We start from the raw sequence: 26145 nt of genomic DNA, 5'->3' as shown, positions 1-26145 counted from the left end.
ATCTCACACGCCAGTCACCCACTCATGCACACACACGTAACATACATGGACTCACAGTGTCGGCCCCCTGGCCCCGAACGACCGGCCAGTCCCCCCACCAGGCAGGGTGCCCAAAACCGGGGTGTGAGAGGACCCGCCCACCACCCCAATATGTTTGGAGTGATGTGGGTGTGTGAAATGAAAAGAATGTGTGTGAGCTACAGTGCAATTAAAATTGGAGGTACAGAGGCAATGTAGTACTGAATAACAGCACACAGCCACACTGCCCCCCCCAAGGCCCTCAATGTCTAATGTGTAAATAAAATTGAGGGGCAGGTAGCAGTGAGCAGATAGGTGAGGTCACCTCAGCAGCGCCACCCACCATCCACTGAGTGACACACCTGCCCCCCCAAAGCCCTGTGTGTACTGTAATGTGTCATGAAATGTGTCATTGGGAGGGAAAAAAAAAAAAAAAGAAAGAAAACAAGGGGGGGAGACAGAGGAGGAGTGGGACATCACGCAGCACAGCGAGCAGAGCCAGGTAGGTGGCCCTACTCACTGCAGCATGAGCCCCCCTCCCCCAGAACCCCCATGTGTAGTGTAATGTTTGACTGGGTGGGAGGAGGGGAAGGGTCAGGATAAGAAAAACCGAGAGGCAGAGGACTACCCCTCGGAGGAAGAGAGCCAGCTGGCGCTAGCTCACCAGGCACCCCGGTGTCCTACACCCGGCCGCGGCGCAGGGAAGGCCGGCCCAGGGCCCGAAGCGGCCACGCCCCCAGGACACCACCGCGCTCCAGGCCGGCGCCCAGGACCCCGCCCACACAGCTGACACAGCACAAAACATACACCCCCACACGCACACAAGAGACAACAATTATCACACATACACATACTCACGATTATAATACACATACTCACGGTTACAATACACATACTCACAATTACAATACAAACACATACAAACACACACAAACACACTCGCCCGCAACAAACTTCACACCCACCCATATACACACAGACACAGTGGTCCTGTGTCCAGAACCAACCGGCCCTATGTGGTTGCCCCCCCACTTGAGTGCCCCACCCCTCCACCCGGAGGCATCCAGAATCCCGGAATGCCAGACAGACACCCCGGCGCGCCCCAAACCCCCCACCACTCGGCGGTGCGCCCAGGGTACAGATGAGAACTTATCTATAAGTGCGATTGTCTTTAGAAGAGCGGGTTGTGAGTTCCCAAGGAAAAGTAATACATCATCAGCATAAAGGCTTATTTTATGGTCTGTATTTTCTGTTTGGATTCCTTTGATATTTACATTCTGTCGGATTTTTGCTGCTAGTGGCTCAATGAAGATGATAAACATTGAGGGAGAGAGTGGGCAACCTTGTCTAGTTCCCCTCTGCAGACTGAAGCTTTGTGAGATAAGATCATTTGTCCTAACCCGTGCATTTGGAGAGCTGTATAATGTTTCGATCCAGTTTATAAAGGATGGGCCAAATCCAAATTTATGTAGAACCGCTAACAGAAATTTCCAATTTACCCTGTCGAATGCTTTCTCTGCATCTAAAGAGACGACTATTTTTTCTAATTTGTTAACGGAACAGTAATCTATTATATTTATTAGTCGGCGCGTGTTATCGGCCGAGTGCCGGCCCTTGATAAAACCTGTTTGGTCCGAATGTCTAATAGACGGAGTGATTTTTTCTAATCTTCTTGCGAGAACTTTGCAAATAATTTTAAGGTCTACATTAATAAGAGAGATTGGGCGATAGCTAGATGGAAGTGTTGGGTCTTTGCCTGGTTTAAGAAGCAGGCTAATGTTGACAGAGTTCATGTTTGGAGAGATTGTGTGGTTATTCTTGATTTGAGTCACCATTCTGAAAAAAGTAGGTTCTAACACAGGCCAGAATTCTTTATAGAACTCTGCTGGGAACCCGTCTGGGCCTGGGGCTTTATTATTTGGAAGGTGCTGTATTGCCTTATAGAATTCAGATGATGAAAACGGTGAATCAAGAGTCGTAATCTGATCCTCATTTAATTTAGGTAGATTTATATCATTAAGAAATTCTTCAATTTCAGCATCAGATGGATTAATCTGTGATGAGTATAAGGCTTCATAAAAGTCTTTAAAGGAGTTATTTATTTGTTGTGGGTCATGAGTAATATTACCGACCGAGTCTTTAATAGAGCGAATAGCTGTTTTTTCTTTATTCAGTTTGAACTGATTGGCCAGGAATTTTCCAGATTTATTTCCATGTTCAAAGTTTTCCAGACGCAACCTCTGCAACATAAATTGTCTTCTTATCAAGTATTACATTTAATTCCAATTTAAGTTTTCTCAGGCTGTTAATTATATTTTCTTGTGCTGATGCAGCATAGGCATTTTCTAAAGATTTCATTTTCTGTTCCAATTCTAATATGTGTTTTTTCTTTATTTTTCTTACGTGCGCAGTAAGATATTATTGTACCCCGCATTACTGCCTTTCCCGTTTCCCATAGAACACATGGCGATATTTCCGGCAGATTATTTTGTTCTAAGTATACAGCCCAATCTGGTTTCAAATAATTAATTAATGTTAGCGTCAAATTTACCAAAATACGCAAGGTTATAGTCTTGCCTTCAGGTGGTTTTTTGACCATTTATAAATTTCCTTAATTTTCACTCCGAGCCACCATATATAATGTGGAAATGCCTCCAAGTGATATAATTAGTGCAAAAAAATTCTAATTTCAAAGTTTTTGCGCCAAATTTACCAAAATACATTAGTCTTACCTTCATGCAGTTTTTTGAACGTTCATAAATTCCCTCGTTCATAAATTTTTACTCCAAAGCAACACAATCCAAAATAATTTGCCAAAATACGTAAGGCTATAGTCTTACCTTCAGGTGGTTTTTCGAAGGATTATGAATTCCATCAAATTTTAACCCAAGGCATCAAAATTAGTGCGAAAATGCCTCCAAATTATAAATTCCTTCCAAAATAATTCAAATTTATTCAGAAAATATATGTTTGATTCAGCCCCTAATTCATAAATATACGTAAGGCTATAGCCTTGCCTAGGTTTTTCACCCGTTCATAAATTCCCTCGATTTTATTGACTTCTGCTGGCAAGCGTTTGTTCTTTGAAGAAAAACAGGAGCGGAGACTTGAGGAAAAAGCAGTTTAATGAACACCTGTCTTCCCACCAAGCAAGTTTACCTAGCTTAGGCATTCATCACTCATATTCTCTCCAGTAAACTAGTTGTCTCTGTCTTAACGATTGTAAAAGGCTCCCCCACTTGACGGCCAGCTGCCTCTACCTTTGTAATTACAACCCCAAGTCCAGTGAAGTTGGGACGTTGTGTAAAACAAATAAAACCAGAATGCGATGATTTGCAAATCCTTTTCAACCTATATTCAATTGAATACACTACAAAGACGAGGTATTTAACGTTCAAACGGATCAACTTTGTTTTTTGCAAATATTCACTCATTTTGAATTTGAGGCCTGCAACACGTTCCAAAGAAGTTGGGACAGGGGCGTGTTTCCCACCGTGTTACATCACCTTTCCTTTAACAACACTCAATAAGCGTTTGGGAACCGAGGACACTGATCGTCGAAGCTTTGTAGGTGGAATTTTTTCCCATTCCTGCTTGACGTGCAACTTCAGTCGTTCAGCAGTCCGGGGTCTCTCTGCTGTCATATTTTGCGCTTCATAACGCACCACACATTTTCAAAGGGAGACCGGTCTGGACCGCAGGCGGGCCAGTCTAGTACCCGCACTCTTGGAACACGTGCAGAACGTGGCTTGGCGTCATCTTGATGAAATAAGCAGGACGTCCCTGAAAAAGACGCCGCTTGGACGGCAGCAGATGTTGCTCCAAAACCTGTATGTACCTTTCAGCGTTAACGGGGCCTTCACAGATGCACCGGAACAACCCATCCGATTCCATCATACGAAGCTTCTTCCCTACATCCTGTATCTTCAAGTTACTCCGATCGGTTAGCTGCATTTTCAGCATCTGCTGACAATCAGCGTGACAGTTACTCATGAACGTATTAATGAGCAAAACGTTTGGGTCTCTCTCATTCACGTCCATATATACATCCTGGCCCTTTCCCTCCACCTCCACCCGTATAGGGCCGCCCACAGAGTCCGGTTCCGAGCGAAGCTTATCTTAACACTACTTTTTCCTCTTTCCAGAACCACGATCTTCCCGTTATTTCGCTTAACGTGTCGGGCGTGGACTTCAGTTTCCTCACAGATACCGGTGCCACTCTTTCTTCGCTCGGACCTACGTACGAGGGCCCTTTGTCATCCAGAACCACTAGCTCTGTGGGTATAACAGGTCAGCCCTTTGTATCCCATTGCACGCCCCCGCTATCAGTTCTCTGCGACGACCTTCATTTTTCCACGCGTTTGTTTTCATGCCGGACCGCCCGTTTAATCTCACGGGCTGGGACCTCACGAGCCGCCTTGGCGTCGCTCTGACTTTCAGCGGCTCTCGCGTGACCGTTTCCACTGGCTCTCCCTCAAGAGATTTGCAGATTGCTAACAAATCATACAAGTCTTTTTCACCTGCTTTTCTTTCTCTCTCTCTCTCCCTCTGACAGCCCGACCATCCCGGAACCTCTCAGCTCCATTCCTCGCACGGTCTGGGCCGCCCATAAGGACGACGTGGGGCGTGTAGATTGTAAACCCTACGAGGCCACTCTTAAACATTCTACACCGGTGTATGCGAAACAGTACCCGCTGCCCGAACACAAACCGCGTGGTATCGACTCCATTCTCGCTACATTGCCGTCTCTGGGCGTGGTAGTCCCGTGTCAAAGCGCCTACAATACCCCCGTTAATCCGGTTCCTAAACCGGACGGGTCTCGGCGTTTCACACAGGATTTGCGACGCTTGAACGATGCAGTCGTGCCGACGGCCCCTATCGTTATTGTACTGTCATCGATTCCTTTTTCACCGCGATTGATGTCAGTTCTGCTTTTTTCAGTATTCCGGTCGAACCTGACCCAGCCCATTTTTGCGTTCACGCACCGTCAGCGCCAATACACGTGGACTCGTTTGCCACAGGGTTTTTGCGACTCTCCCGCCGCTTTTGCTGCGTCGCTTAGGGACCTCCTTTCAGACCTCTCCCTCCCCGGGGGCACTGTGCTCTTGCAGTACGCGGATGACCTCCTGATTTCGGCCCCAGACGACCGCACCCGTGTTGATGCCTCCAAACTGGTTCTCACATGGCTGGCTACCTTAGGCTTCAAGGTTTCACTGAAAAAGTTGCAGTTCCGCCTCCCGCGTGTTCAATATCTCGGCCATGAACTCTCTCAAGGTCAACGCCTGCTGTCTGCCGACCGGGTCTCTTCAACTGCTACAGACAGTGGATTCCCGACTGCTCCACCCACGATAGGACCCTGAGGGCCTCCTTCTCCCATGAACAGCCCATGTCTTCCTCCCTGACTTGGACTGATGCCATGAACACTGCCTATGTGGCACTGCTTACTGCCCTTAGTTCAGCACCTGCCTTGGGTCTTCCTAATTACAGCCTGTCATTCCATCTCTGGGTGTCGGAGTCTGGGGGCACCGCGGCTGCTGTGCTTGCCCTGTCCCATGGGGGGGGGGGGGGGTGCGTCCTTGCGCATACTACTCGAAAACGCTTGACGTTGCAGCTAGAGGCCTCCCGTCTTGTCTCAGAGCGGTCGCAGCTTGCGCCCTCATGATACAAGATGCGGAGAGAGTCGTTTTGGGTCACGCCCTCACCTTACATACTTCACATCAGGTGCGTCAGCTTCTTAACAATTGTTCCACGCAGCATTTATCGGCCCAGCGCCGTGCAGGTTATGAGAACATTCTTCTCGCCAGAGCAAATCTTTCTATCCGTCCTCACTCTGCCCTTGATTCTATTTCCTCTGCTCTCGTGCGCCTGCTTTCCTTGTCTGACTCACACACCTCTTCCTCTTTTGACTCGCATGACCGCGTTTCTCGCCTAGCCGCAGAAACTTCTATTCGCCCGGACATCCTGTCCACCCCCCTCCCTAGTGGTCTTTCTTTCTATGTGGATGGCTCTTGCTCTAAGCCTTCTGACGGCACTTTCCTTTGTGGTTACGCTGTCTGCTCCTCACCCTCTACTGTTGTGGAATCCTTCTCTCTGCCTTTTTCCTCTGCTCAGGCGGCCGAACTGTACGCTATCACTCGCGCCTGTATTCTCTCTCAGGGCGTCACTATTTGCACCGATAGTCGTTACGCTTTTGTTGTTGTGCATGATTTTGGGGGTATATGGTCTCAATGTGGTTTTGTCACGTCTGACAATAAGCCCATGTCCCATGCCTCGCTTATCGAGGACCTTATTTGTGCTAGTTTCCTGCCTTCTCGTCTGGCTGCGGTCAAGGTCCGTGCTCATCAGCGATGCTCCGATCCTGACTCGATTGGGAATAACGCTGCTGACTCTGAAAAGGCCCTTGCCAGGTTCTCCCCAAACCTGAAATGCTGCTTTAGGAATGGCAAATAGATTTCACACACATGACAACTAAGACCCCACGACTATGTACTGGTAACGATCGATAAATTTTCCTGATGGACTGAAGCTTTCCTGTGTAATAAAGAAAATGCAAACGGTAGCAACAAAACTGTCAGGAAATTATACCACGATATGGTGTCCCTCTAGGTATTGACTCTGACAAAGGTACACCTTTCACTTCGAAGGTCACGCAAGCGCTCGCTAAACAGCTAAGCATAGACCTGGCTTTTCACGTTCCCCATCACCCCCAATCCTCTGGAATGGTAGAAAGGGTGAATCGCGCTATAAAAGGGCAGCTAAGAAAAGCCATGCGGACTCAAAACACGACCAACCGGGTGAAAGTCCTGCCTGTGGTCTTAGCTGAACCGTGCACGACATGAACAGACACTTTAGGCAGACTATCGCCATATGAGATTGTCATGGGGGGACTGGCGGACCTTGAAGTACATCGCAGTGAGTACACAGTGGGCCTGTCATCAGTCTTGAGTGAATACTGGGAGAGGGTCAATCAAAACATCACTGACCCTCCCAAGACCCCTACACATCAGTATAAGCCCAGGGACCAAATCATGGTCAAAAACCTTGTTACCTTGTTACCTTGTTACCTTGTTACCTTGTTACCTTGTTACCTTGTTACCTTGTTACCTTGTTACCTTGTTACCTTGTTACCTTGTTACCTTGTTACCTTGTTACCTTGTTACCTTGTTACCTTGTTACCTTGTTACCTTGTTACCTTGTTACCTTGTTACCTTGTTACCTTGTTACCTTGTTACCTTGTTACCTTGTTACCTTGTTACCTTGTTACCTTGTTACCTTGTTACCTTGTTACCTTGTTACCTTGTTGAAAACCCAGGAGTGGAGACTCAAGGGGGGAAAAAAATTTAATGAACACACTTCTTCACAGTCATCTAACTTCTATTCCCTCCAGTAAAAGCACACACACCAAGCAAGTCTGTCTCAATGGATGGCTGGCTCTACCTTTGGAATTAAAGTAGGTGTTAAGCTCCACCCAGGAGTTTACAGTCTCCCCTGTTGCTAGATTTGCAGGTATAGATAACACTGGGTGTCAATACATTACAAAAGGACCTCTCCACAGCCCCCCACACACCACCCAAGAAAAGACATACAAAACACAAATGACATTAACCCAAATGGCAAGAGGCAACAAAAGTTAATCAAATAAATTCATACTTAACGCTCCCCCTGCTTGACCATACAGAAGTGTGGTCAACATGGGTTATTCATTCATATACCTGTCTGGACATTAGGTATAGGCATTGTAACTTAAGAGATTTCTGTGGTGACAATTACATTTATGATGGTAAGTTCTACATCTGTTTGTGCTATATGTACATGTATCTGTACAGCTAAGAATATGCAACAACATTGCATCATGGAATAGATTATCAGAACACCACCACAAAATGTGACAAAGATCAGTAACATTTCACAACAGTACAGCCACCACAAACCCAAACACTCAGCCAATCTCCTCTGTTTTGACCCATTTGGGTAACACGATTACATAGATCCTTTAGATCACTAATATACCCATTGAGATCTGCAGTGGGATCAATAACAGAGACAAAACATAAAACAAACCAATGTAAATGTATTTTGTAATTCGTGATTTTATGAGACTGAAGGGTGCTAGAAATAATACCTAAAGAGTGAGCGGTGTCGTTTGCAAACCTCTCAATTGCATGTCTTGTATCGTATTAGCTGCAAAATTTAGTCGATTTTGGCCTGTATGACTGACTTAACTGATTAAGCTGCATCACAATCCCACATAATGCTTTGGGAATTTCCCCTAGAAATGATGTAACAAAGTTTAACACATCAGGGTAATTTTAAAAGGCGTTATAATGTTTGGTCACAAGTTAGCAGGCAAGGTGTACAACACTGAGTGGTCTTTGGCTAGGTTACGTTATGGCATGAACCAACATTGAAACTTGGAAAATTAGTATGTAACACGGCACACGTGTCGCAGTCAGAAATAGCATGCCCAGACCATGCCGGTCCTGCGGATACGCTTACCGGGTGCGGAATACAAGCGTTTCGTCCTGGAAATAATGTTTGTCTTGTTAGTGACAGCACTTCAATCTTTATTCGATCTGTCTACATTAGGAATGGTGTGTATGTCATGAACAGAATGAAAGTCCTGAAAATAAAGTTTGGATTTATGTTGACCATCTGAGTGTTCAGCAGGAGGTATCATCAGTGATCAATTTCAAAAGGCAGAAATCTCACCAACTCGCACAAGACCAAGATGGTCATCTGTTAATGGAACCGGAAGTATTCTTGCCTGGTTCGGGTTGTGGGGTTCTTGGGTTTTCCCCACTTCTGCTATCTGTAAAACAAAAATACCATCAGCATTATCGTGTCGTCATAGAACAAACATCCACAAGTGCATTCCATGTTGGCTGTGCCACCAGTCAGACCCTACCTCACCTTTCAGGTCCTAACTGGAAGTATGGAGACGTTAGTTGTCATTTAGGGGTATGGGAAGTCTTCGCTTTGGGGACCTCCACTGCAGCCTACAAGCCAACAGTTCTGCCCCAAAGCCCTTCCAGTTATAGCCTGGAATAGCCTTCGCAGTCATCAAACATATTCCCACCAGTAAAAGCACAGCCACCAAGCGAGCCTGTCTCAATGACCCCAAAAGGCCCCCCACTTGATGGCCAGCTGCCTCTACCTTTGTAAAGTAGAGGTGTTGAACTAAAAACCCACATCATTCTGTAACGATATTCCCACATGGGCTCATTACGTATCCTACAGGAGTCTATTAGAAACCATTATAACCATTAGACAAAGTCAACTCTCAGAAAACCGCTAGACAACCTTCACAAAAACATGAGAAAATACATAACTATTAGACAACCTTTAAAATACCTTAAGAAAACCATTAGGCAACATTCAGATAACCATTAAGCAACCTTCAGAAAAACTAGGGGACAAATTTTCAGAAAACCATTAGACAAGTCAAAGAAAAGAAAAAAAAAAAAAAAAAAAAAAAAAAAAAAAAAAAACCCCACACACAACCATTAGGTAGCAATTAAACCTTCAGAAAATTACACAGCCATTAGACAACAATTATATGACCATTAGACAACCTTCAGAAAACCAATAGACAGCCATTAGATAGCCTTCAGAAAACCATTATACAATAATAAATCTATAATCAACTATTAGACCACCATTAGACAACCTTCAGAAAACCATTAGCCAATAACTTTCAGATAACCATTATACAGCCACTAGACCACAATCATACAACCTTGGGAAAACCATTAGAAAACCCTCAGAAAACCACTAGAAACCATTGGTAAACCATCAGAAGTGATAAACCCTTCAATCATAAACAAGAAAACCATTAGGCTACCTTCAGATGATTAGACAACCTTCATATAACCATTTCAAAACCATTAGACAACCACACGAAACCTTTCAGAGAACCATTAGAAAACCATTTGTCAACCATCAGAAACAAACCATTAGGCTACCTTCAAAAAAACCATTATACAACCATTAGTGATGCTGCCCATCTGTTGACCAAATGACAAATCTGAATCAATTATGGCACCAAGATTATTTTGCTGTTGAACCAGGTATAACTGGAAAGTCAGCAAGATTTAAGATCAAATCTGAATTTATTTACCACTTTGACACAGTAGGAGAACCTTTGTTTTCTTACTGTTTAGAAGGAGGAAGTTACAACGTCCAGCCTCTTACGTCGTTTACACGGTCCTTTATATTCTTTAATCCATTTGTCAGACTTGGCTGATACAGTTGCGCATCATCTGTGTAACAATGAAAGTTAATGCTATGGTTACTTATAATGATCGGGCCGTCCCTGTGATTCCAACCATGTGTTCTAGCCTTTCTAGGAGAATATTGTGGTCTATTGCATTGAAAGCTGCACTGAGGTCAAGCAGCACTAACAGGGATGTGTAGCCTTGATCAGAGGCAAGAAGATTAGTTATCTTAACTAGAGCGTCTCAGCGCTGTGGTGTGGCCTGAACCCAGATTGGAATTTCATATATATGGTTCTTATGTAGATATGAACTAAGTTGTTGGGCCACAACTTTTTCTAAGATCTTCGATATAAATGGCAAGTTAGAAACAGGCCTGTACTTAGACAATACACTAACTTCAAGAAACCAAATCTTGACCAGAGGTTTAATAACCGCTAGTTTAAAAGCTTTGGGTACATGGCCCAGACTAAGGGACGAGTTTACTATAGTTAAAAGAGGGTTTATAATGACTGGCAGCAGTACTTTGAATCCCTTAATAAATTTGTCCCTTAATAAACTTGGCACAAACACAGCCCACCATCATTATCGCTAGAGGCGGAAAAGGGTTAAACAGAAGTCATGATGTTGCAGGTACTTACCGCTTTTGATTGATTTAGGAGCTTGCACCAGAAACACTGCTGAACAACGCTCAGCCAACACACTGCAGATGTACAGCCTCTCATCATACCTTCGTATGATAGTGGTGGATGGATATCTCTCTCAGGACAACATTCTCCAAACCACTAGATAATTAGTTGACAATCGGAAACAAGAAAAGCATTAGACAACCTTCAATAAACCATTAGAAATCTTTAGTCATTAGAACACCTTCAGAAAACCATTAGACAACCACTAGACCATCATTAGACAACCTTGAGAAAAACAGAAACCATTAGTCAACATCTGAAAACCATTAGTCAACCATAAGACCTTGACAACCACGAGACATTTGCTCAATCATTATACATCTCATACAACCATTATAAAGCCTTCAGAAACACTATACAGCCATCAGACAACCTTCAGAAAACCATTTGAAAAACCCTTTTGAACACATTTAAACCACCATTAGACAACTTTCTGGAAACCATTAGATAACAATTATAAAACAATTAGACAACCTTAAAACACATTAGACAGCCATTAGACTACCATTAAACATCCCTAAGAAAACCATTAAACACTTAGACAACCTTCAGACAAGCATTAAACTTCAACAGCACTGCTGTGTCTGATCCACTCAGACCAGCACAACACACCACCACGTCAGTGTTACTGCAGTGCTGAGAATGACCCACCACCCAAACAGTACCTGCTCTGTGAGGGTCCATGGGGGTCCTGACCACTGAAGAACAGGGTAACAGAGTATCAGAGAAACAGATGGACTACAGTCTGTAACTGTAGAACTACAGAGTGCAGCTATACAGTAAGTGGAGCTGATAAAGTGGACAGTGAGCGTAGAAACGAGGAGGTGGTCAGAACGTTACGCCTGATCTGTGTATATAGGGAATGGAAGAAGAATCCCCCCCTGAACTCATTTTACTTTGAAGTTAAATGTTTACATTAGTTTATGTGCAAGACGATGACCAATAAAAGCAAATCTTATGTAGGATTTGTTGAAATACATCGAGTTATCATTAAAAGGTTTGTGGCAATTATTAACTTAACTATTAAACTAGAATACAGAGTTGTTGTAACTAAGGCCCAGGCAGCCTTAGGTAGGAAAGTTAGGCCCTAAGGCTTCTAGGCGAGAGGTGCTCCGTACCAGGCACTGCCTAGAAGCCACTGCTTTTGGTGAGGAGATGGATAAGCAGCGAGCAGGAACAGGTCAACTTCAATAATTAAAAGCCATTATGGAAAAGTCATAAAAATGGCCCTCGCCAGACGAAGCATAGGAGGCGTCAAGGTGAATTTAACAGTGACTAATGATAGCCAATGTAATCCCTAGGATGGTCGGAGAGGAGGAGTGAAGACAGCGCCCTGGGGAGGGGCACTCAGCATATGTGGAAAGAAAAGACACACACACACACACACACACACACACACCCCCATCTCGTCACCTGAAACAACCTTTTCCTTCGAAAGAACCAATGACTGAAATTTGGTTTTTCCATCTTTATTCTTTCCTTTAAACTTTTCGCTGGTATTGCTTTTTATACTTTGCAAGAACGTTTATAATCTTTTGATTTAATAACCTTTTTTATATCAGGAGACATTAAATTTCAATTAGATTCATTAAAAAATTACTTGTAACATACTACATCAGAGACCCAGAGTGGAGGCTAGACTGTTCTGGATCCTGACACAGTGGTCATCTGATTTTAAGGTGTGTGTGTGTGTGTGTATATATATATATATATATATATATATATATATATATATATATATATATATATATATATATATATATATATATATATATATATATATATATATATATATATATATATATATAAAAATGTGATACTAAAAAAAGGTTTTCAAAATTAAAAAAAAAAAAAGGATCTCTTAAAACTATAACCCTGTGGGGGAGGAGGGGGTGGGCTTAAATGTAAAATCAATAGGACCAGGCTTTTCTCCGAAGTCATTGCAGGTCTTTACACTTAGTCCATACATCAGGAAAATGTACATAATGTAAAGGATATGAATCTTTACAGAAAAACCTTTAAAAACTGACATGAAAACAATTACTACATTCATTTTAGCAGAATGTCACTGATCCATATTTATGCATTATTACAATAAACAGTGCAAATAAAGTGAAATCATATAATAGAATGGTTTAGAAACATTTTACCTGTAGCTGGGTTGTAAGCTTTGCCGATGTTGGTGAAGACGTGTCTGTAGACCAGAGGAAATAAAGTGCTGTATGGTCCAATATGACCAGCTTCACCTGCTGAGAGCGACGCTGAAAACGCCACTTTTCTCTCTTTAATAAACAGAATATTTGACACTTTTAGTCAAACAGTGTAAATACTTTGTGATTTTTCTTTCAACCAAAAAAATAAATGAATATCAGGTTCATCTCAGGTTTGTCAGATTAACCTGAGCGTGGTTCTGTTTCAGCGCGTCTGTAAAGCTTTTCACTGCCCATCTTGTTCTGAACTGTATTTGTCTGCTGCTAATTTCAGTTGGTTTCGTCGTTCCACCGTCACGGCTGCCGACTGAATAAAGAGGTTCAGAATTTGATCTCACTTTTCTACACAAGCTTGCAAAAATCTGATTTAATGCGTTTCTGCTGTCCAGATTGATCAAAAATCAATATGAATACCTGGAAATGGCAAACATTGGATTTGGGCTGGCAGTTTGAACAAGGCCCATCATGCTACACCTCCGCTCCCTTACCCAACATTAAGAACTTAAGTAGCAGTTGGCAGGTAGAGCCATGAGTGGTTATTACCAATTGAAATGAATTAAAATGGGGCACACTGATCGTGATGGAGTCCAACAGAGGCACGATCGCTATAACGTGTAGAAAATGTCAGTCAGGTTCATCTGCACAGTATAAAGCTCTATAGTGCAGTGGCTCCATAATAGACGAAGTCTTTCCATAATAAAAGCACACAGTACATCAGTTAGTCATTCATGTCACGATGAAAGCAGATTTATTTCCATAAAACATCCCAAATCAACACTAAACGAATAAACACATTGACTGACAGACAGACAGACAGACAGACAGAGCTGGTCAATACTGAACATTTCTGAGAATCATCAGGAGGTTCTTTGTGTGAAAAGCCTAATGACTGTCCACTTTAATAAATCTCAACTGGAAATTCATGACAGGAAAACATGAAACAAGAGAAGTCAGAATTTTAGCAGCCACGTCTTTCAATATTTCTGAAAGAAAAAAAGAAAAAAAAAAAAAAAAAAGAGTCCGAGTTGGAGTGTAGGCATGGTGTAGGCATGCCCGACTCTGCTGCCCTGTAATCTAAAGTCTTACCAGAAGTTATTTATACAACTTCTGTTATGAAACCCAAACTAAGTTCAAGTCAAATAAATAAGTGACATGCGCTACACACATTGCGATACTGATCACCAGCAAGATGCTGGTTTTGTCGCAGTAGACAAGTCAGTGAAGCTGCACCGTTCCATTTCCTGAAAAAGGCCATCGAATCTCCTACACAAGGTCATTCTACTCCATGCCTGTTCAGTAGATGTATCCTTAATAACCAACTGGCATTTACCTTGTTTCTCCACGTCCCTCTTCACCTTGGCCTTCATGTATACTCCTCCCACTTCGGAAAAGCCATTGATCTGAAATTAGATGAATATCAGTTTAACCCTAAAAACCGTTCATGTAGCAAGTCATACTGGGATCAAAACACTGCATATTAGGGAAAAAAAAAAAAAAGATACATTATGTAGGTTTGACTACAGGTATGATCTTACGAGTTTCAGCCTTTCCTCCAGAGATTTGAGGGATTTGTCAAGAAGGTTTGGGGCCTCAACTGTTGAAACCAGCACAGGAATCAGTCTTCACGTCTTTCTGCCCAGAACGTTCCTTAACGGCACGGATATCCTCACGGATTCCCGCAAGCATTTCCATGACTTTTCAAAAAAGGAAAAAAAAACACCACATTAAATATTATCAAGGCACAGCTTCACTAATAACACCACCACCACAAAATGGTATTGGTTTATCGGTGTTTTAGGAGTCTGAAATATATAGTGCAGTCCATTCAAGAGGCAGCTGTCCAAGTAGGCAGCAATTGCTCACTCCAGAGACAAATGCTGTCCTATTCAGAAGGAAAGATAAGTCAGCCGTCTTCCAGGGTGCTTCAGTTCGGCCAAATCTGAGCGCAGTGTTGTTGGTTAGCTTCCTAGGTAAAGACAATCCCACAATACTGTTCAATGAAAACAGAACAAGGTGGCAAACAATGGTACAGACTAGCATCGCTGGGGAAGGAAGAAACATTAAAACTTACATAAAAACATTGTAATTTACTGGGCAAAACATGTCGGCATCAAAGCCAAAACGCGCATATATTTCTCACAAAACCTTCAGGTTTCAACATTTGAGAGATTGTGTCCTTTTCCTTTAAGCATATGGGGTCACAGGACGGCAGGTGATGGTTAAATAAATCTGAGGCATCGGGATGCGAATAGGATTATTGTGCAGGTTGGGATTGAGGTGACCCAAAGCCAGGCTTGCACCCATGGAGTTACTGCTGCACCACTGGGAAGCACAGGCGGCGACAGGTAAAACACCTCAAGGAATGGGAAATAAAAGGTGGGAAAAACAGCAACAAACAAAGGAAACACTGAAAGCAGCTCAAACAAAGGCTGAGCTAGAAACATAAAAGATGACGAGAAAACAAAAGACTCTTCCACTGTAATCACGAAGGGAAGGCAGACTTCGGTGCACCTGTTGTAGCAGCTACTCCCTTTTGTTTGTTCCAGCCCTCTTTCCTCTTCTTTTTGTTTAAACATCCACCCAGGCTGCACACCATACTGGTCTCCCCTCTACAAAGGTGTCATAAAGGGCCGGTGTTTGCCACAGCCTTAAGTTAAGGAGTCCACAGGTGTGTCAGGTTGGGCCTAATCAGCCCGAGGGCTTCTGGGAATTGGAGTTCCCTGAAGATATGGCACTTTGCCTTTTACCTTGCTGCTGTCGCCCTCTGCTGGTGGCTTGCGGCGCAGCCTGGACCTTTACATATGGTTTATGTGATTTGCATATCATTGTATTCTATTATTATTTACATTTTGCACCACATCCCAACTTTTTTAATAATTCTTATTACTATGAAACATGAACTGACATCATAAAATTGGGTTTATGAGCAGTAAAACGTGATGTTGTGGTGGATTATGTTGACCAAGAATGCACGAGTTCAAAAGGAGCTGATAGAAGTTCCTGCACTTCTGTTATCAGAGAGATTTTCCACTTCCAGGCTATCACGGCCTCACAAATCCACCTGGACACCTACACTAACTCTGTCCTGGAACACATCAACAACTGTGTGGACAGAGTGACAACACAAAAGACAATAATAATATTCCCAAATCAGAAGCCCTGGATGAACAGAGAGGTTCGCTCTCTGATCAAAGCCAGAGATGCTGCCTTCAGGTCAGGAGACCGGGAGGCTTACAGCTTGGCCAGAGCCAATCTGAGGAGAGGAATATCCATAGCCAAGCACTGCTACAAACAGCGGATCGAGGAGCACTTTACCTCCTCTGACCCTCGGCGTATGTGGCAGGGCATGCGCACCCTGACAGACTACAAGCCACCGAGCACTGCGCCATCCACCAACAGTGCTTCACTCCCTGATGAGCTGAACCACTTCTACGCTCGCTTTGACCGGGGTAATAAGGTGACATGTTTAAAAAACGATCCTCCACCAGACGATAATCCACTTGAACTTTCCGATTCGGATGTCAGTCGCATGCTGAGCAGGGTGAATGCACGGAAAGCAGCCGGCCCTGATGGTGTACCTGGCCGTGTGCTAAGAGCCTGTGCTGAGGAACTCTCGGGTGTCTTCACACACATCTTCAATGTCTCGCTGGCCCAGGCAGCTGTCCCATCCATCTTCAAGTCTGCCACCATTGTGCCAGTGCCAAAGCACTCGACTGCTTCAGCCCTGAATGACTTCCGACCTGTTGCACTCACCCCAATCATCTCCAAGTGCTTTGAAAGACTAGTTCTTTCCCACCTGAAGTTCTGCCTACCTGCTACGCTGGACCCACACCAGTTCGCATATCGGAGCAATAGATCCACTGAGGACGCCATCTCCACAGCACTACACACTGCACTGACCCACCTGGACTGTCAGAACTCATATGTGAGAATGCTCTTCATTGATTTCAGTTCAGCATTTAACACAGTGATCCCGTCCATGCTGATATCCAAGCTCAACCATCTGGGCATCAGCACATCACTTTGCAACTGGATTTTGGACTTCCTGACTAACAGACCCCAGTCTGTTAAATTAGGCAATCTCCATTCATCACACATCACCCTGAACGCTGGCGTTCCACAAGGCTGTGTTTTGAGTCCGATACTGTACTCCCTCTTCACCCATGACTGTGTACCTGTTTATGGCTCAAACACCATAGTTAAGTTCGCAGATGACACCACGGTGATAGGCTTGATCACAGATAATGATGAGACGGCCTACAGGGACGAAGTACAGCATCTCTCCTCATGGTGCCATGACAACAACCTGGCGCTCAACACGCGCAAAACAAAGGAGATCATCATGGACTTCAGACGGACTAGGAACCAGGCTCACACCCCCATCTCCATCAGTGGAGTTGCAGTGGACCAGGTGTCCAGCTTCAAGTTCCTTGGTCTCCACATCTCCAAGGATCTCACCTGGTCCTTGAACTCCTCCGTCCTCATCAAAAAAGCGCAGCAGCGCCTTTATTTTCTACGGAGCCTCAAGAAAGCTCACCTGTCTCCCAGGATCCTGGTGAACTTTTACCGCTGTACCATTGAGAGCATACTCACCAACTGCATCTCTGTATGGTACGGCAGTTGCTGCGCTGCTGACCGCAAAGCACTCCAGCGGGTAGTAAAAACGGCGCAGCGCATCACAGGCACCGATTTACCCACCATCGAGGACATATACCACAAACGCTGCATGGGCAGGGCAAGAAACATCATCAAAGATGTTACCCACCCAAATCATAGACTTTTCAGCCTCTTACCATCTGGCAGGCGTTACAGGAGCCTCCGCTCCCGCACCAGCAGGCTTAGGAAAAGCTTTTTTCCTGAGGCGGTTATCCTGACGAACGCTACACAGTCACTTTAAAAAACTGCACTTCCTACACCTTCAGCACTGATGATATACTTCATTCATACAACTTTCATTTGTATTGCTGCTCCCTGATCTGTACAGTATCTATACATCTACATGTCTATAACTGTATACGCATGTGTATATAATAACCTACATTCATATTACTGCATATCTCACTTTATGTATGTTATGTATATATGTATATTATATACTATATATTCAATATGTACATTCCTGTATATAAACTTAACTTACACAGATATACAGATACATATAACACTGCATATATAACACTGTATATTTTATATTGTATGTTTCATATTTTATATTACATATTTCACATTTCACTTATACACACATGTATATAACAGTTATATTTATGCACTGGTCACTGTTACCACCGCACTTTATGTAAATAATGTTATATATTGCACTTCTGGTTAGATGCTAACTACATTTCATTGGCCCTGTACTTGTACTCTGCATAATGACAATAAAGTTGAATCTAATCTAATCTAATCTAATCTAATCTAATCATGTGATCAAAGTTGATGCGGATCTTCGGTTCCACTAATAAACATCTGCATCACACATGTTCATAAAATAGATATTACAGAGCTGATTTATAGTCTTTCCTCCCTGGACAGAGAGGCCAGAGTGCTCCCCTTCATCCTGAGATATCTTTAATATTAAAATATCAGTTCACTATTAATACAGAACAACATCCTACTGGCCACAGTAGTTTTCACTATCAGACCTTGTTTAATGTAGATGTGTAGATAATGTGTTTCATATCTAACTATCACAAGCTAATTAGGCTACTGGTAAATAACTTTACCTCTAGTATTTACTCAGGCATTCACTGCAGTAAGATGTTGCTGTTGTTGTTGTTTATTTTCCTGCTTTCCTTCTAGTTTCAGTAAAAGTTCCTTATGTAGCTATTCAGGCTTACACAATTTCCCAACTGAAATGAAGAGTTATTGACCACTGAGTAATTCATATTACTATGAAATGTGACCAGATATCATAAAGGTTTGAGATTTGAACGTGTCAACGCTCAAACGTGACACTATGACATATGGTGAAGCACGAGGAAGCATGCGAGAGGTGAAAGTAGAAGTTACTGCACTTCATGTATCACTGATATCACACATATTTATGAAAAGAATATGAACGTTTTATGACAGTATCATAGACTTTATTTAGAGGGCTTCTTTCCTGGATGAAGAAGCCAAACTGTTTCCTTTGTTTCTGCGATATCATTCATACTAAAGTACCAGTTAACCATTAATGCAGAACAACATCATACAGGCCACAATGCTGCTCATTTTATAATAGAGAGACTTCACTATCAGATCTTACTGCACCTTCTAAATTCAGTCAGCTGTCTGAAGCAATGGAAAACAATAACATGTTCAGGACTATGGCCTCCAGGACTGGAGCTGTGGACACCTGTGTTATTGATTGGTAGAATAAATGTGATGTGATGTATTTCCTGTATGGTCAAAACCCAATGCTGAAGCGGCGGAGTTAAGAAATAACAGGTTTACGTGACAAATGATGCATGAAACCTGTTAATTTCCTATCTAAGTTTCCATGGTTTCCTTCTGTTTTCCATGTCAAAGTTTTCACACCCAGCACCCTTCCAACTCCTCTCTATCCCTCCTGATCTTAAACCTTAGGTCTCGGCACTGAGGAGTTTGTATTCCCGTCTTTCCCTCCTGACTCTGACAGCTGTAGGAGACGCTCAGACCTTTTGAAAGTTTTTACTTCTTGCTTTGCCACAAACAGAAAACGGACACTGTTAAGATCAGATTTGACCGACAGCCGTTTTGATCAAACTCTGAAGATGAGACGACACTAAATTCCCAAACTGTCGGCAGCTGTGACAGAAGAACAGCTGAACAACCTGGAATCAGCCAGAAATTAACCCAACACCATTCGCCAGACGTGTCTGATCTTCAGAGTCGGACCAAATCAGACTGAGCCATAAAACTGACCCAATATCAGGTTCAGCTCAGTTTGGTCAGTTTGTCCGGTCTGTAAAGCTTCTTACAGCCCGTTTAGTTTGGCGAATGGTGTTGGGTTCATTTCTGGCTGATTCCAAGTTGTTCAGCTGTTCTTCTGTCACAGCTGCCGACTGAAAAGCTGCTCAGTGGTGACCCCAGTTTGGGAGTTTGGGGCTGTGCAGCGAGTGGGCGGAGCTCGTTACACCAAGCTGCTCGTTAAGGAGCTATAATTAGGAGGAAGGAACTGAACATTAAAACATATTAAAGCCGCGTTCACGGCCAGTTTATTCATTTCTTACTGTATTTATTTAACTGCTGTATTAAAGCAGTAGAGCACTCGAGGAGTGCTGCTGGATTTTTTAAACGTCCACCAACCAAAAATGTCCAGCCAACAGCGTCCTGTGGGCAGCGTCCTGTGACCACTGATGAAGGACTAGAGGATGACCAACACAAACTGTGCAGCAGCAGATGAGCTGTCGTCTCTGACTTTACATCTACAAGGTGGACCAGCGAGGTAGGAGTGTCTAATAGAGTGGACAGTGAGTGGACACAGTGTTTAAAATCTCCAGCAACACTGCTGTGTCTGATCCACTTGTACCAGCACAACACACACTAACACACCACCACCACATCAGTTTTACTGTAGTACAGAGAATGATCCACCAACTAAACAGGACCTGCTCTGTGAGGGTCTATGGGGGTCCCGACCACTGAAGAACAGGGTAACAGAGTATCAGAGAAACAGATGGACTACAGTCTGTAACTGTAGAACTACAGAGTGCAGCTATACAGTAAGTGGAGCTGATAAAGCGGACAGTGAGCGCAGAGGGAGGTCACAGTGTTATGACTGATCTGTGTATGTAAACACAGCTGAAAGAAAGAGGAACGCTGCCGCTGCAGCTGTCAGGTGTAACAACAAAACAGAGGAAAGTTCTCTCTGCTGTGCTGTTTATGGTGTTTTCCTTGCGAAGATGAGATAATACATATCAGTTATTAAAGATTGACAAGTTCCGGAGAAAATTACAGAGCACACAACATTATTACAGTTAATAACCAACCACTGTACACTATATATATATATATGAGTCTACCTCTTAATCCCAGTAAGACAAAGGAAGCCTGTTAAGGATGAGAGCTGTTTCTCTGCTGGTGCTGCTGTGCTGCAGTTTGTTGGAGGGACAGTCGGTCAGTGTGAACGACATCACTCTGAGTCATCATGAAGGCAGAGAGAACCAGATTCAGGCTGAGGAGCCCAGAATTGAAACTCCAGCCACAACCTCCACCCAACAAAGCTGCCAGCCGGACATCTACTCTGTACTGAGAGAGATGAGCGCTGCGCTGGCAGAGCTGAAGGTGGAGCAGAGACACACGACGACTGCAGTGAGCAGCATGGAGAGCAGACTGAGAGCCAGTGAGAGTCAAATGGAGGAGCTGAGGAAGAAGGTTCAAGGTAAGTCATGAAGTCAAGGTAAGACGGTTCTGTCTTAGTCAAATTCGACCTTAAACAGAGACAAAGTGAATATGTATTACCTGAGACATTAGTTGATGTGTTTACATCCACACAATAGCCCTAAATATATTATCATATATGAATATATCATTTTTATAGATATATATATACAAAGTCAGTCATTTTAAAATAATCTGAGCAGAGTGTACACTGGTGTGTGCTTGTTTGGGATATAGTTTTATTCTATTTTATCATTTACTACTTAAGTTCATGGTTTTTTTTTTTATTACAGTGAGTCAAGGTGTTTCCTTCACCAAGTGCTGGTGATTTGGGGGCATGTGACTAAAATACAAGCAGGTTTAGAGTCCAGAGTGAAAATGTATGAAGTTGTGGGCCAGTTTTTTGCACCAAAGCTGCTCAATATTGTTACATAACTTAAAACAAACTCAATGTCAATTGGAACACCGTTCTTCCTAACCATTATGGCCCAATCCCATTTTTGGAGCATTCAAGGTGGAACAGGAAGGTTAGGTTAACAGTGAGGTTAGGTTATTAGTGATTTTATATACTTGTTATGAAGAAAAACGTCCATAATACATTAAAACGTCATTAAACTGAGATAAAACGGTGGTTATTGTAATTTTTTAACAGAGAAAATTCTCACATTTTTGGGTTTCTTTGGTCTCTTGTTCTCCGTCTGGCTGGTTTTTCCACTTTCCTCATATCTCTCTGATTGGAGGGTCATGTAGCCCCAACACTTCACCCCACCCCTCTATCTCAACAAGAATTGGGATGCCCCACTCCTAGACGTGAACATGCAAAACAGAGGGATAGGGCTAAGTGGTAGGGGCGAGGGGTGAGACGGGACTGGGCCAATGATTCCCACTTGGTGTGCGCTGTAGTATTGAATCTACTGCAGGATTGTCGGGAAATTCAGGGCCTTTTACATGAAAAAAATATTTACATCGGTTGCACATAAAGTTATGTTTGCTCAAAATGATGCATTCATGTTCTACTACCAAATTTTCTTTTAATTTAAAATGATTAAATGTAGTTATTATTTTCTTTGTCATGTCAATCCCTGTTTTTGTAAATGCTCGGCTACATTGAAAATGAGGGTTGCCCTCAATGAACTTCCGAGTCAAAATAAAGGTTGATTGATTGATTGATTGATCGCAACGTGGCCCCTTTTGCTCAGAGAACATCACTAATGCATGAACTCAACATGGTGTTAAATGCACCCCACTGTTAAGCTGAGTGATGCTGACTGAAGTGCTTCCTGCAACGTTTACTTTAAAAAATAATCTCTTTGTTTTTGTTGTGTTCAATACTTTAATCCTTCATTTGTAGCTCAAGCAGTGAATCAGAGTGACATGGAAGCAAGATTTGGGTCTGAACTGGAGGACCTGAAAATGAAAAATGATGGTAAGCATCTGTAATTGATTTGATCATAAACTGATATTCTCTTATGTTACCTTTTAAAGCTCTGATCAATGAAAGCAGACACACGAATGTGACTTTGTGCAAAAAGAAAAAATAATCCAATAATCACCAAGGTCTCATCATTTTCAGCAAAGACCAAACATCTCAGCTCAAATAGTGTGTTTGTTCCTTGGAATAGCAGGAGGTGAAATGAAGCTTTATGAAAACAAATGTGTGTTAACTTAAAATTGCAATGACTAACAGCTTCTGTACAACTTTCTCACTGAAAGACTTGAAAAGCTCATTCAACAATCAAGTGGAGAGCCTGAAAAAGGAAAATGAAGGTAAGACATTTTGACATTACCTGAAAAAATCTGAGCAAATTACAAAGAAATAATGTCATTTTGTGTTTCTGAAAAAGAGTGGAATAACAATTGAATTGCTTCTTTCTGAGTTTTTACACTAATTCATAATCACTGTGTATAATCTAACTCTACAGCTTACAATTGAAAAAATATTCTACACTAGCACATCTTTCTCTTATGGTCTTGTGCCACTGCAGCCCACAAAACAGTTCATTGAGACATCAATTTAACAAGGTGTCCGAAATATTCCACAGTTCTGCAAGCTTTGCTGACTGCAGCGCCTCCTACAGCTCTGCCGAGTTGGCTGCGCTGCAAAAACGATATCTTAGCAGACAGACACTCACACCTAGGGGCAATTTAGCACATCCAATTGGCCTGACTACATGTCTTTGGACTGTGGGAGGAAACCCCACACAGACACGGGGACAACATGCAAACTCCACACAGAGAGGACCCCGGTCGCCCGGCCAGGGAATTGAACCCAGGTCCTCCTTGCTGTGAGGCGACAGCGCTACCCACCACGCCACCGTGCCACCCTGCCACCCTGCTATTTACTTGTTTTAAGTAATTTTATTTACTGAAAGTGATTCCATTGGCAGAACCTTTCACTTGTTTTGAGAAATAACGAAGGCAGTTTTGCTTATATCAAGAAATAATGCTTAAAATGATCTTTCAATGGAATAAGACAGTTTCATAAGATAAACTTACTTAAAAACAAGCAAAAAAAAGTCTATTAATAAGTTCAATAATCTTCTTACAATGAGAAATATTAGATATATTGACTGCATGTAAGATGTTTTCACTAAGATGCAGTGTGGTCTTCGTTCTAAAAAAATTCACAGATCATCTGTTGGATTGAATTGAGATCTGCTGATTAGTCAGGCCGCTGCATTCAGACCGGAGAGCTTATTCCATCCAAAATGCCATTATATCCGGCCGCAGGAACTGGATATCGTGAGCTCTTGTCCCACTGCGAAACACGTTTGTTTCCACCATGGATCCTCAGGAACTGAATTGAAAAATGTTCAAATTCAGCCAAAAAGCTCCCCTCATGGGTCAATTTTAATGAGGTAGTCAATCAAAAAGAGTAAAAGCGAACCTGTGAGAAACACGTGGCTGTACGGTAGAAGAAGTTTGCTCACATTTCAACGTTTGCTAAAAAAAAAAACCTTGAAAATCGATGAGTACCCCTCACCAATGTAGCTGGATAATCAATATACTTGACTGTAGAACTATGATGTCACTTGCTAATGTTGGTTTACATGGGATGACTAGGAAGAATTAAAGTTGAAGGATTTTTTTTCTCTTTCTGCTCCTAAAAGAGTGCAAGAAGTGCGAATTTATTTAGTCTTATTTAATCATCTCTTTATTACTGTCATCTCTGATGTGGTGTTGCGCTTCCTACCAATTACACTATAATGATCTGCTCCAGTCATTCTCATTGCAAAACTTATCACAGGCAGATTCAGATGCAGATTTTTCTGGAATATGCTCCGCCGTCTGACCACAGCCTTAAGCAGATTTTGTTATGTTTGAGAAATCATGCCGGAGACCACTTTAGAGTATAGCATCATACTGTGCGGATGGCGTTTAGAAAGACTCTGGGGTTCAAGCGTAACTAATTTTATGTTAGACTTCATTAGGGGGTTATTTAGACTCTAGGATGTTTACTGAAATCCATAACTACTGGTAGCTTCTCTCTTTCCTTTTTTCATTTGGACAATAAACATCAACAAATCTCTGAAATCGGTGAGTTTTTACACTGTTAGAAATAAAGGTGCTCTGCAGATACATTTCTTGTTCATCAATGTTCCCTCAAAGGTACAGCAGTGGTTTTAAGGTCCGAAAAAGTTTTAAATTAAATTAAACTGAGATGGCGCCTTGAGGGAACCACCCCAGTGACAGTTAACGACCTTTTTCTTTCCAATAGTGTACAGTGGCTGTTCTTTCTATTGAATATGATATTGAATATAATTAAACATTAAATCAATCCACAGATTTTTTTGTATTTACTGCAAATTTCACAAGTAAACCTGAACTGAAGTAACAAATAATGTGCCGATATATACTCACTCACTCATGTTTAGCAGGCTGAAGATTCTCCACAAGGAGGCACTTTAGCACTCAAGGAGCTTCTGGTGCTTCATCACTGACACAGTATATCCTTGTTTGGATGGTCTAATCCTGCACTACACTGTTGGTTAACCATTCCTTTTTTTGATTCACTGGCTGAACAATTCACGTCAGACTTGTCAGCATCCTAAGCAATGAGGCCCAGACCTCCCTTTCCCCAGCCACTTCCACTAGCTCCACCAGACACCCTGCGGAGGAAACTCATTTCGGCCGCTTGTATTCGCGATCTCGTTCTTTCGGTCATTACCCAAAGCTCATGACCATAGGTGAGGGTGGGAACGTAGATCGACCGGTAAATTGAGAGCCTTGCCTTATGGCTCAGCTCTTTCTTTACCACAACAGACCGGTAAAGAGCCCACATCACTGCTGACCCAGCACCAATCCGCCTGTCAATCTCCCGCTCCCTTGTACCATCACTCGTGAACAAGACCCCGAGATACTTAAACTCCTCCACTTGAGGCAAGAGCCTATCCACGACCCAGAGAGGGCTCTCCACCCTTTCCCGCCTGAGAACCATGGTCTCGGATTTGGAGGTACTGATCCTCATCCCGGCCACTTCACACTCGGCTGCAAACCGATCCAGCGAAAGCTGAAGTTCGTGGCCTGATGTCCCCAATTGGACCACATCATCTGCAAACAGCAGCGATGTGACCCTGAGGTCACCAAACCGGACACCCTCCATCCCCTGACTGCGCCTATAATTTCCCTCCATCCCCTATAAAAATTATTAATAGAATTGGTGACAAAGGGCAG

General features: G+C 42.9%; 1 protein-coding gene and 1 long non-coding RNA gene across 3 annotated transcripts in view; one reads left to right on the top strand and one right to left on the bottom strand.

Moving 5' to 3' along the window:
• LOC108434221 (multimerin-2-like) overlaps window positions 1-26145 on the top strand; it is a 38690-nt gene that overhangs the window by 9266 nt on the left and 3279 nt on the right. The window contains exons 2-4 of the mRNA XM_037533887.1: window positions 21445-21472; window positions 22823-22897; window positions 23185-23238. Of these exons, the coding sequence (XP_037389784.1) occupies window positions 21445-21472; window positions 22823-22897; window positions 23185-23238 (157 nt within the window). The remainder of the gene's footprint in view (window positions 1-21444; window positions 21473-22822; window positions 22898-23184; window positions 23239-26145) is intronic.
• On the bottom strand, window positions 8129-15729 carry LOC108434220. 2 transcript variants are annotated; one of them, XR_001858347.2, is made up of 7 exons: window positions 15640-15729; window positions 14664-14822; window positions 14459-14528; window positions 13069-13200; window positions 10871-11014; window positions 10172-10277; window positions 8129-8827 (listed from the first exon to the last, which is right to left on the bottom strand). It is a non-coding gene; the product is annotated as an uncharacterized LOC108434220 (long non-coding RNA). The 2 variants fall into 2 exon arrangements; XR_001858348.2 differs by lacking the exon at window positions 10172-10277.

This window comes from Pygocentrus nattereri, chromosome 24, assembly GCF_015220715.1.
Source record: "Pygocentrus nattereri isolate fPygNat1 chromosome 24, fPygNat1.pri, whole genome shotgun sequence".
NCBI lineage: Eukaryota > Metazoa > Chordata > Actinopteri > Characiformes > Serrasalmidae > Pygocentrus > Pygocentrus nattereri.
This window is presented reverse-complemented; position numbering and strand designations above follow the sequence as displayed.